The following is a 12,937-nucleotide window of genomic DNA, read 5'->3' as shown; positions in this document are numbered from 1 at the left end:
GTAAGAGGCTGCCTATGTATGAATAGACACACTTGACAATAACACAACAGTATGCTAGTATATCACAAGTAGATATCATGGGTCTGTCAATATTATAGGGTTGGGAGAAATCACCATCTTAGTCTAACTTTTTATTCCTTTGTCATGTGATCTGCAATTGTGATATATATTTTTAGTAATATAGCTTCGATAAATCTAGCTAAATCTTTGCCATTCTCAGGTCAAATGCCTGATGTGGACCGTGGTGGTTAGTTCATATATTGGTGCTCACAGAAGCGATTATCTTGATATGTCGCCAAGGGTGATAAGCTGCAACGTTAGGATGTTGATAAGATAGAAGGCGGTGACTCAGACAGTCAGACTGCAAATATCAAGACATGAGCAAGTCTAGGTTCATCATGACTAGACCTCCAAACGAAGAGAGATGTTGTGAATGTGATGGCTGAAGCGTACCCAAACTCAAAATTCAGACCAGATGCTAACACGTGCATAAGGGCGCTCCGCGAAGAAGAACTCCTCATGTGATTTGTGCAGCCCATAGCACTATATTAATACATCTTGAATGGACAACAGTCCATAAATACCAATACATACTTACCTATAACTATCCAATTGTCCAACAGGATGTATCCTTGAGGAGAATCATTTATAGAAGCTTTGGGCACTTGCCAGCTTACAAATCACTGCTCAAACAGATTATCCAATGTGACCGCATTTTTAGCCTCACAGCGTGGGAATTACCCCACAACGCCCAAAACATCGACCATTTTTGGAATCTCCACAATATCAATTATTCCCACACCCTCCCCACCTCAGTGCAGCTTCACCACTACACCAAAACAGGTCCCCCTTCATATATATGTATAATATAATATAATAGACCACTTTTTTTGCTCATTTATGTACCTGCTCCTCCTCCAGAGACCATTTAACATATAATAGGATACAGAATACTTTCGCATTTTTGCCCCTATGGTAGGGAAGTGTCCCAGGTTATTCAGAACATGTTTAGGAGTATACATGAAGAGATTCCCATCTTTATTTTACCTCCTGGAGCCTTCTGCATCAATAGATATAGCATATATATGAGAAAATACAAAATATGATCTCATTTTAGTATTTCCAGGTGGATAGACTTCAAAAAATGATCCCCAGCATCTATTTAACAGTAGGAACAATGCATCAGGAGCCCAGGACCATAGGACAAGACCTTGTTGTGTTGTATATCTCCCCTCTCCTGGTGGTTCACCCCCTGTGAAAATTTTTCCTGCAGTACTGGACCTCAAGTATGGTAGGGGGTCTATTTTTATTCATATTTGGAGTATATATATCATATAGATAGCTCATTACACCAACAGGATACTTCTACAGGAACAAAAACATAGAAAATCACATTTTTGATGTTTTTGATGTTTTTCAGCATCTTACCCTTGCACAGATGATCCAACCTGCTCATATACAATTAGTGTAGCATATATACTTGCTTTTTATGACCAAGATCAGCTACATATAGGGCGGAAGTTTGAGATCTGATGTAAAGGGGACATTTTTACTGATTAGAGGCCCATATGTTCAACTTATCAATTTTTAATGATCAGACACCTGGAGCACATTTTAAATATATTCAATATCATAGACCCTAATTTACAGAAAGATCCACCCAGAACTGAGGGTTGTGGAAGTGAAGTAGATAAGAAACTGAGTGTGGGAAAGTTCAAATGCTCAAAACATCGAAAATGGTCAGTTAAGCAGTGGTAGGACTTTAATACTGGGTCAACTCATATCTACACTACGTTCTTTCCACCTATCCTCTACTCTCAGGGCAGTATGTAGCATAGGTTTCTTAGGTAGTCTACTATGTATCCTACATATTTTTAATAAAATCTTCGACCTGTATTATATATAAATATGTTTTTGTGTGAAAAGATGTGTATTGTCACTTTTCACACATATATTATTTTGCTTCTCATTCACTCAATACTTCATGGATCTTTCTGAAACTTCAAGGCTATCTTCAAATATATATATGAGAGGTACTACAGGCCTCTGATCACTAAATATACCCTTGATTATCATAGAGGTCTCTTATCAGTAAAAATGTCCCCTTTACATCAGATCTCAAACTTCCGCCCTATATGTAGCTGATCTTGGTCATAAAAAGCAAGTATATATGCTACACTAATTGTATATGAGCAGGTTGGATCATCTGTGCAAGGGTAAGATGCTGAAAAACATCAAAAACATCAAAAATGTGATTTTCTATGTTTTTGTTCCTGTAGAAGTATCCTGTTGGTGTAATGAGCTATCTATATGATATATATACTCCAAATATGAATAAAAATAGACCCCCTACCATACTTGAGGTCCAGTACTGCAGGAAAAATTTTCACAGGGGGTGAACCACCAGGAGAGGGGAGATATACAACACAACAAGGTCTTGTCCTATGGTCCTGGGCTCCTGATGCATTGTTCCTACTGTTAAATAGATGCTGGGGATCATTTTTTGAAGTCTATCCACCTGGAAATACTAAAATGAGATCATATTTTGTATTTTCTCATATATATGCTATATCTATTGATGCAGAAGGCTCCAGGAGGTAAAATAAAGATGGGAATCTCTTCATGTATACTCCTAAACATGTTCTGAATAACCTGGGACACTTCCCTACCATAGGGGCAAAAATGCGAAAGTATTCTGTATCCTATTATATGTTAAATGGTCTCTGGAGGAGGAGCAGGTACATAAATGAGCAAAAAAAGTGGTCTATTATATTATATTATACATATATATGAAGGGGGACCTGTTTTGGTGTAGTGGTGAAGCTGCACTGAGGTGGGGAGGGTGTGGGAATAATTGATATTGTGGAGATTCCAAAAATGGTCGATGTTTTGGGCGTTGTGGGGTAATTCCCACGCTGTGGGGCTAAAAATGCGGTGTGGCAATATTGGGTGACTATCCGTAGGCAAAATAATGCGGAATAGATTATAACGGACTTTGAAAGATATCTGCAAAATTTAATATGTACAGAAAACACAACCGTAACGCATCTGGATTAAAATAATTCGGTCAAAACTAGATGTTCGTAGTTAGTAGAACGACCCTGTGGTGGTCACAGGAATACATTAGTATACACAGGAAAACAAGTCTTTAATGTAAAAAAACAGTTGCGGTAGCTTGGGGAACGAGTTGTTTTTGCAAGTCTAGACTTATAGGGAGAGAATGGTGTCGGCACTGCTCACCTTGTACCCTGGCCGGTCGCAGTGGTACGTGTCAGTGTCGTCTGCTGATAGCAATCTTAAAATTTCAGCTGAAAACTTCGCCAGGGAGCTCAGGGATGGGACTGCGTATATTGGAAAATGTTTGGACCAGGTGGCGACCTTCACTATGCTGAACATGTGTCAGGCGGACCTCAAGTCTTGGATTAGTCAGCAGATAACTTAGGTGTAGTGGCCCAAAACGGATTTAATCTGTTGTTTATAATCCGGATTAATCTGTAAGGGGGGGGGGGCCCCTTCTAGATTTAGAGTTTGTAAGAGCCTCAAAATAATATGTTTTGAACATCCGACACAAATGAACAGCGGCATCGCGGCACGACTTCCTTATATGGTCTTTTTTATTCTATCTTATTTTATTCCGCATTATTTCAGCCTACGGATAGTCACCCATTGTGGGAAGTCCTGACGAGTCAAATAGGAATGAATTTCTGCTTTTAGAAGCCAGGATAACTATACTAACAGGATGTATCCTAGACTGATGGATAACTATAGGAAAGTATGTATCACAATTTATGGATCATTAACCATATTGATGTATCTTTCTGCCATCATGTGGTGATTCGTGAACTTCGAGATCTAAACCAGATTCGTCGATTGAGGCACGTTCACATATGCACTATACTGACGATGGGGGTTTTGATAGATGAATAGGAAAATGATGGTGTTGGGGATGACGATGGTGAAGGGAAAGCTGCAGACGACGATTTCAATTATGTCTCTTTCCAATTTTGCCTGGCACTGGTAAGAGGGAGCGGACGTGCACTTCGACGGTTGCGCGAGCAGGGTGGTGCTCACCTGCTAGATGGGCTGTGATGAGACCTCTGACTGAAGCAAGAGTTGAACAAGAAGGACGGAAGGAGAATTTAGCTGATCCGCCAACGCCATCAAAGCCGTTTTCGCATGAGATGCTGATCGATCGTAGAGATGTGGATAACATGGTCGTGCTATTAGATGGCCGTTTGTATGACCAAAGAGAGGGGAAACTATCAACATCAGGGTTCAGTTTGACCACGAGAACGTCAACCAAATTACTTCTCGACCCACTAACTCTGTCAGGACATCAATCATTTAATACAATTTTATTTAACGTCATGAACGACAAATTTTCAACGTTCTCGAGGACGAATGTGACGATAATCTAAGGGTAATGAGTAAGACTAACAAAAACAAGAACGAATCTAGACCGACTCAAAAAATGAAACATCCGATGCCGAATAAAGCTCATGGGGTATACACCCCACCACGAGAATGACAGGGAGAAAATCGATCATCAAAATCAAAACAAAGTCCTCCTAGGAGTCGGGGATGATTTTTCGCTTCTCTTCGAACATTCGGATATTTGGAAGCTCTGGATCTTGTGCAACAACAGCATCACCGGGAGAGCGAACAATAATTCACAAAATGACGTTGAGCATCGAGTGTCTGCGTCTGAGAATGTTGAAGCGAGAACACATGGACCGCCGAGCAGCGGCGCATGATGGTCCATTGCAAAAGGGACAGGGAAGATGAGTCGAGAAAAAATCACGCCTAGGAATCCCACCAAAGCAAATCGGACGGTGCATGCGCGCGCACCATTTCAAGGTATTGTTCACCAGTGAACATCGAAAAATGGTCAATGATGCGACTGACAGTCACGGGCAAGAGATTGCCTGACGGAGACTGGTCTACAGATTGCAAGTAAACTCGGTACCCAAAGTACTGGCATAAATTTAATGTGCGTCGACAGAACGGAGCTTCCATCGTTGGGAAGTTCTTGATTCGAGACTGTCAGAGCAACGGACAAGCCCAAGCACCGTGATCTGAGTCCAGGGTTTAAGGAACAGCGATAAAAGGTCCGATCCTAGGAACTGGTTCAAACATGGCTGCTTGATTATTGTCACCGAGACATCATTGTCACCGAGAAATTATTGTCACCGAGCAATTTTGGGTAGCCATCACAGCGCCCTCCTATCGCTGCACTATATATATATATACTAGATGCTACAAGACAATCAACTTCTTGAATATTCAATCTGTCTCCTGCGAATGAATGAAAATGACATATGAATCATGCAAGTCTGTGGAAATTCACAGTCATAACGCGCATAATTGAATCCTTTTGAGCATCTGTTCGAGCTACAATGACACAAACTAGACTTGAATAAATTGCGCTGATTGAGTGCAAGATTCGCTGGACCGTCATCGGGTAAAAAAAGTCGGCCGGTGATTAGGATAAGTATGGTGTAGGCTTGCCACATTACTCATTCATTGGACTCCACCGTGGATCAAAATGTATCGGTGTCAGTAGTCATTTGGATGAAACGCTCAGATTTAACTGGATCTTCTTATCATCCAGCATGGCATGTGTGGATGATGGATGATTAATGCAGTCGGTGTCCGTGATCGATATGGCCGCTGCCATTGCCCCTCACGCAGAGTTGAGGGACTCTCAGATGAATAGAGACTAGCACTGCAAGCACGTTAAAGTCATTCTCGTGTGCGGTACCCAGCTATTTCTCTCCTTGTTATGCACGGAATATCAAGTGTCCTGCCTAGTATGACAGCATCCCATGATGTCGTAAAAGCGTTTATTCGCATTGGTTCAGAATTCCGTCACACGTAAGACAAACTGTCGCCATACCGGGTGCTGGTATTTCATTTTAAAGCTTGCCATGTAACATGAGGTCTCCAATCTTCTTGAATGAGGGAAGTCCAGATTACGCCTGTCAGACACGCTGCGGAGCATAGGTATATAAATTGAGTTCAATCTCCCAACTCTCGCAAGTATTCTACTCACATTCGCAGTCGCCTATAGTTCACAAACGTGAGCGCAGCATGGATTCATCCACACCAATGCTACAAAGCCCGTCGTCATCACAGTCGTGGCAGGTCCCTAACCAACAACCAACGGGACTAGTCTTGCAGTCATGTCTCCAGTGCCTCGACCGCCTCGACAGCTTAGAGCGTCGTATGCATGAGGAAATACAGGATATGCGCAGTCGCTTTAGAAATATCCTTGACAATTACCAGTCAAATGTCACAATGACGGATTCCGACGGATGTGATAGCATCGTAGAGTCCCAAGCTGGACTCGATGGCCGCAATGCTATTGCTCACCGCGGTGAATTTGCTATCATTCGCAGCTTTTAATTGAGACACTTACAATGCATCCCCAGGTTTATCGCTCCGTGGCACGTCCGATTCCGTCCATGAGCCCGCTATGCAACCCCTCCAGGACATGGATTTCAAGGAGCGTGTCCCATCAAGTTCTTCAGCCAGACCCGACGCAGAACTGCCTGTTCCCGTTGTGCAGGCGAGCCAAGCCAAGGGCAAAGTAAAATGCACTAGGGACGGGTGTTCGACGCACCTCAACAAAGACAACCTCGCTCGTCACATCAACGAGGTGCACGAGGGGAAGATTAGGGCTGTTTGTCCTAGTTGCGGACAAGGGTTCAAGCGCCCAAATCTGATGAGGGAGCATGTCCTTCGGACCGAATGTGGAAGATCCTAGATTGTTATCTTGTATAACAAGGGCTGGCTGACTTTTGTATATATAGGGCTCATTAAGCGGAGCATGTCCCGTGCGTAGGAAGATGTAGAAGCTGGTGAGACGTTTTGGGAAATTGGCGGAGTTTGACGAAGGAACGTTTGAGAATGTGAGGGTAGGCAATAGTACGGGTACAGGTATGGGTCCACGTGTATTGAGGTGAATAAATGAGAACGATGACCGAGAGCCTGAGTGAGGGCAACAAGTGAGAATGAGAGTGAGAGCCACGAGTGAGGAGGTGTGAGCAAGCATTGGAGTGAGAGCTGCGAGCAAGAGCCAGAGGGGAGATGTGCGCCAGAGGTGCTCCCAGCGCTCAGCTTTGTTCTTGCTATGCGACTCCTTTAGGGCCGAAATACTTAGAGGGAGGGTACGATGACGGAGGTAGCAGGGTAGGCGAGCAACTGAGCTATCATTGTGGCGACCTGATGCTAATTTGGCGTGTTTATGATACCGCCTCTTCGTTTCCATGCACAAGACGCACTGTTGTTTGTAATGCCAAGTGTTTTCAAGGGAGTAAACTTCGATACAAGATCATGAAGGCAACAGAAATGCATGCTCGAATCGTCCAATTCTTGCATGAATTGATGCGGAGTTACTTACTGAGGGTTTGTTTGGCAACCGCTCGGTTTTCATCCGTTTTCACTTGAAACGGAAAACATATTCGGCAACGCATTTGTTTCGTTAGACGTCTGTCACGCTGCAAGTAAATTGGTGCGGAGAGGGAGTGCTGACAAGACAAACCATAATTCAATCAGCGCGTCGACAATATTAGGGGGTTCAACCGGCATGTCCCGGTCCATACTCAGCGGCATTTATTCTCATTAATCTGCATCGCCTTGTCCGTAGCTCTTGAGTTCGCCGATACTATTAATTTTGGCTCACAAATCACTTCGTGTAGATTCATTAAAGTAGTGGAATTAAGCTTACAAGGTGTGTGTGTGTTGAAAACAACTTCATCTATGAAAATCTACATTTCGGCCGGGTCCCTCAATTTCCTATATTGCCATGCATCATTTCGTCGATCAACATAATTGCAATCTTGAGCGCTTGACAGCTTGAGCCCTGATTGTGACGAGAGTGTCGATCGGATGTCGAAGCCATGCGTGATGCAAGCTTACTTGTGCAAAAATGTACAGACTCGGTTCGGAGCATCAGGAAATCAACCCGGAATTGATATGGCCAGATAGAGCTGACAAATAAAACTCATTATGATATGTTATGATACATCTTTATTTAGAATTATACATTATTATCTTTGCACAACATATGTCTGAAAAAATATACAAGTATGCCAGGGACATACCATTTTGTTATGCATCTTGCAAGGATGCAACAAGAATCTGAAAGAATATATGACTATATCATGCACCTATCATTTTGATTTGCATCTTGCAAGCATGCAACAAGTATCTGACAGAATATATGACTATATCATAGACCTATCATTTTGATATGCATCTTACAAGGATGCAACAAGTATCTGACAGAATATATGACTATATCATAGACCTGTCATTATGATGCATATTTTATAAGAGCTGACAAATAATACCCATTATGATATGTCTAGATGAGAATTATACATTGTTATCATGGTGTCGAAACAAGATATGTTCATGCCAGAGGAATATCACTGTGATGTACATATTAAAAGCAGACAACATTTTGATAACTGGGCTGTCCATATCCTGCAATTGAATGACTGCAAATCATCACATTTCGAATAGACTTATAATGCATTGTGACATTTTTATATATCTTATTTAAATTGTATAGAAGCTGCAAAAACTACAATTGTGACGGTCTGCTTGCACTTATCTGTCTGGCGGCCATCAACATGGCTGGCATCTACAAAGCTTGACAGGCATGGATTACTTCAGACTGAGTTTGTCAATGGACCAATGGTGCTAAGTGATTACAGAGCAGTACAATGCTGGGTATCGCATATCAGCCAAGTGCGGCATCTCAAAATCTCACTCAGCGGTACTTGATTGTAACTCGAGATCTCAGATCCACAAGCTACAGGGATAAGCAGCAGTGCACAACTACGCCGACCATCGCATACTATCCAATATAAACTCAAGGGTAAGTCTCTTACACGATTCGCAGTGGGATCTGCACAGGTCCGAAATGGAAGAATGAATATTGCGAGAGATGAGATACAGTAGTAGTCTATAACTGAAATCAGTGAGGGTACCAGATATACTTCAGTATTTCGGGTTGCATACAAGTCAAACAGAGCAAATTCCGATACTATATATCAAAACCAAGTTCGAAGCAAATGGGTAAGAAGCAAGTTGATGTGAAGGACAATAAGAGAAGAGGGGTGACTTTAGAGCAGGTGAGTCGAATACATATTTCATGGGTGGGATGTACATCTACCTGTCAAAAGCGCAGTCATAATGCAGATGAAAATCAATAAATATAGTGATGGAAAATGCAGCAAGAATAACATAAACCAAGGGCGATGTACAACCTATACATAAGTGAAATTTATGAACGAATTTTCACTTTGGGAAGGAAGCACTTACTCGTGAAGGTGGTACAACAACAAGGGTGTCACAGGTGTGCAGAGGCACTGGAAGAAGATAAAGACGAGGTCGAGTTCCAATCGTCAAACCAATCATTAATGTGGTCAGGTGGATGTGATTCAAATGTCGTGGCACTTCCATCAGACGTGCCTTCTGCGAGCGACATCCATGTTAATTTAAGGAAACTCGAAGCAAAAAAATTATCACGCTCACCAACAACAATACGTGCTATGGCTTCAGCAAACATGTCCACCTCGGCCTGTGCGCGTTGCTTCTTCAAGTACATAATACGGAAGTCAGATTTAAGTTCGTCCAGCTTTTTGGACTCTGCATTGGAGCTGTCGCTATTGCAGGTGCGTGCTAGTGACTTGTTGGTTTCTGCAACAGATGCGCTCACGTATGCACGATATGTCATATCACCAACAAGAGCCTTCAAATAAATGGGTAGGTAAGGAATTCGATCACCGGGCTGAACAAAGTCAGAACGAGTCCCTCGTATTATTAGTAGCACTCACCTTTAAGGGGGGTTTATGGAGACTAGAATCTTTTAGATATTGTGGGGAATCATGAAGTAGTATTCGGCCGGCGTTGTCACCAACTTCAGTAGCACGATCGTGAAGATGCGATGACGTAAGAGCCGACGCCTTGTGGCATGCGGAAAGCCACGCCATGCATTTGTATCGTGTAGGTGGGAAGCAGTCAAAGTGGGCCGAACGGAACTCCTGACATGATCCTGCATAATCGACAGCGTCCACGGACAACTTCTTTGGAGTAAGACATGATGTAGCTAAGAATAAAATTGATTTTTTGGTACGATCCTTTGAACAGAATAGCTCACGTGAATTAGTTGCATTAGTTGTAGTGTTCAGCTGTTCGCACAAGTTTGCCATAGCTGTACTGAACAAGGAAACTTCCATTTGTGCTCTATACATCATCTCTTCCATCAGGCATCGCCCAGTTTGCACAGGAAGTGCTGTCCCACTCTCCTCTTCTGGCTGCAGTTGTTTTCGCGTCGCGACCTCTCTGAGGCTCGTGTCAAGGAGGGATATAAGGTCATGGAGGTCTACTGATCCAAGCAGCACGGAGACTGCAACAAACAGGGAGTCTGGAAGCTGGAGGTGAACTTATGAGAGACCAACACGAAAGCCATGTGAGCATACTAACAATTTTAGTCCCCCGTGCCTGAAGCCAAGATCTCAGTGCAGACTCGGTGTATTCGATTTCAAGGTGGGTATCCAGAGATGGCTGGGATGTAGAAAGGAAAGTTGAAATGATATTTGACATTTTGAAAAGTTAGTAAGGGAGCAAAAGGCTCGAGGGATACTCGCACGATCGTTGGATACTTATTATACACTTATAATACAGAACCGACGATGCACTTTGACCTTGTCCTAGTTTGGGCGGGATGGCGTACTATGATGACATCAGGGCAATCAAATTAATTAGCGACGAGATTTTGATTCCGGCTTCGTCACGTGACACAATCAACTGCTGTAAAATGCGTCCGAGTCAGAACAATAGTGGAATGCAAAAACGCTCTAGAGAAAATCTCATAAGGCGGCGGAGAGAGCCCTCTGGGCCGATGGTCCGGTGCAGTGTTGGAAAACAAATGCAGCCGGTGCAGAGTGCACTAGGGAAACGGAAACGGCGACGGCAAAGAACTTACGGGTATTAAGTGCTGACGCGGGTGGCTTTCGAGTTGTATGACTCTGTAAATTGGGCTAGCATATAAGCTGTATGCTTGTCAATTTTAAGAACTCAAAACGTACTCAACAAAGATAGATGCTAGCCCACTCGAAGCTGACAATTGGCCAAGACGCGAAGCTGATGCCTGCGAGGAATACTGGGACGTTGATATTTCTCTAGTAAGATAGGGAAACAGCGAGCGAGGTAGTAGAACGGGTTGGCGAGGAAGGTATCGACGGCAAAGAACCAGAGCAATGGGCTGTACATAGCACAACAACTAAAGAGATGGTGGAGGTCGATGCTTCCCTACAAAGCGATGTGATTTCAAAGGTGCTAGAGGACGGGTAAGTAAAGAACTGAGGCAAGGTGGTGTGCAGATGTCCACGATGTTGGCAAACATCCAGTCCTGCACGAGGGTGACAATCATGGAATTGGAAGGCAGCGAGGGATCGGTAATTGCTTGGAGCATGCCAGCGAGGAGTGGAGCGAGAGCAACGCAAACAGCCCGGACAGAGATATCCGTAGGGAGAATCTCCGCCGTGATGAAGAGGAGAAGTATTACGGGGCTTGGCATAGACTACCGCTGAGACGCTGCAATAAGACTGCCAGAATGGGGCAACACACAGATTGGCCGGTCAGCGTTCGGTCCTGATGAGTGCAGTGGCAGAGCAGGAATGGTGTATACGCTTGAACTGATGGGCAGGTCAGTTGTACTTGCACTGGAAGCCGGTTCCATGTCGTTCTCGCGGGAGATTTCGAGGGAGATAAACTTCGCATTGTCTCGTGGACGAGGTGTAATAAGAACTTCGTAGCCCACTGGATAGAGTTTTGAGTCTACGACAATCTCGGCAACGAGAAGATCTGTGGAATGTCTGATTTCGCCCTTCAATGTAAACGCAGAGGATGATTTCAAGGGCTCAGAGGCAGAGCCTACAGAGACTGAAGAGGTCCTGCGAGGATATGGCGTGGATGAAGGAATCGGAGATGGAGGGAGTTCGACTGAATTGTTCGCCCGAGCCTCAGGAGTAGGACCAAGAGTTGGCAGGCCCACTCTGCTCGGCCTAGGAGTGAGATCATCAGGTTTACTTGATATACCGGGCATCGTGAGCAACGCAACACTGCGATGGGTTTGATTGGCAGGGCTGAAAGTCGACACCAAAAGAACTCACAGAATATGTGCACAACTACTGAGGCGTAAGCAGCAAATGCAACACCATATGCAACAGCCACGGTTGCCGTCATGAAGATAGGCCAGTAAGCCTCGTGCTGCACTATATTGAAAGAGGCATTGGCGACCACCCGAGCAGCGTCATACTGCAATCCAGTGTCGTCGAAAGTCAAGTAGGATGAGATTGGCAAGTATGCGGGGAAGCAATTGTTGTTGGCTGCGAGACACTCTGAGCGCATTACACAATAAAAGCAGGAGAGAACATACATTAGGTGATCAGCGCAAAGATCAAGGAGAAGACCATGAGGGCATCGACCATGTTGACCTCAGACCACCAAGGCGTCACCAAAGGGCTTCGACATAGTGTGTTGAATAGGGCGGAGATGACAAGTGTCCCAGGTGAACGGCATCACGACATTGGCGGACTCCGGCACCGCAGGCGTAGTTGGCGAGAGTGTACCGTCTGGAGCTGATTTCAGTGCGTGCCACTCCTCCGAGTCCGTGAATTATGCCTACAGATCGATTGAATTAATGCAAGAAATCTATACGTTCTGTGCAACTGACCACACAGACCGGCCAAGTTGAAGTGCTTCAGAAGCCGGAGTTGCAAACGCAACAAGATTGGGATTTGATGAAGAAGATGGAGCGGAGGGAAGAGACTGGAAGGATAAGTCTCGGACAGACACATTACTGTAGAAGTTCGATTTGTTGAGATCATGGGAGAGTCGTTTGGTCGGAGCGCAAGAGAGA

General features: G+C 44.0%; 3 protein-coding genes across 3 annotated transcripts; 1 reads left to right on the top strand and 2 right to left on the bottom strand.

Moving 5' to 3' along the window:
• Positions 1–6,090: 6,090 nt before the first annotated feature.
• Positions 6,091–6,766, top strand: F5891DRAFT_1192045 (uncharacterized protein; the record flags this gene model as incomplete). The annotated part of the gene is made up of 2 exons (XM_041367547.1): positions 6,091–6,376; positions 6,432–6,766. 2 exons carry the CDS (start codon positions 6,091–6,093, stop codon positions 6,764–6,766), a joined length of 621 nt encoding a protein of 206 aa, XP_041222918.1.
• A 2,595-nt stretch (positions 6,767–9,361) lies between these two features.
• Positions 9,362–10,617, bottom strand: F5891DRAFT_1192044 (uncharacterized protein; the record flags this gene model as incomplete). Its single annotated transcript, XM_041367546.1, has 4 exons — positions 9,362–9,802; positions 9,849–10,120; positions 10,172–10,445; positions 10,498–10,617. 4 exons carry the CDS (start codon positions 10,615–10,617, stop codon positions 9,362–9,364), a joined length of 1,107 nt encoding a protein of 368 aa, XP_041222917.1.
• A 679-nt stretch (positions 10,618–11,296) lies between these two features.
• Positions 11,297–12,121, bottom strand: F5891DRAFT_1242789 (uncharacterized protein; the record flags this gene model as incomplete). Its single annotated transcript, XM_041369748.1, has 2 exons — positions 11,297–11,596; positions 11,642–12,121. 2 exons carry the CDS (start codon positions 12,119–12,121, stop codon positions 11,297–11,299), a joined length of 780 nt encoding a protein of 259 aa, XP_041222916.1.
• Between the last annotated feature and the right edge of the window lie 816 nt (positions 12,122–12,937).

This window comes from Suillus fuscotomentosus (assembly GCF_016647785.1).
Source record: "Suillus fuscotomentosus strain FC203 chromosome Unknown F5891scaffold_47, whole genome shotgun sequence".
Classification (NCBI taxonomy): Eukaryota; Fungi; Basidiomycota; class Agaricomycetes; order Boletales; family Suillaceae; genus Suillus; species Suillus fuscotomentosus.
The sequence above is the reverse complement of the archived record's forward strand: the minus strand, read 5'-3'. Positions and strand labels throughout refer to the sequence as shown.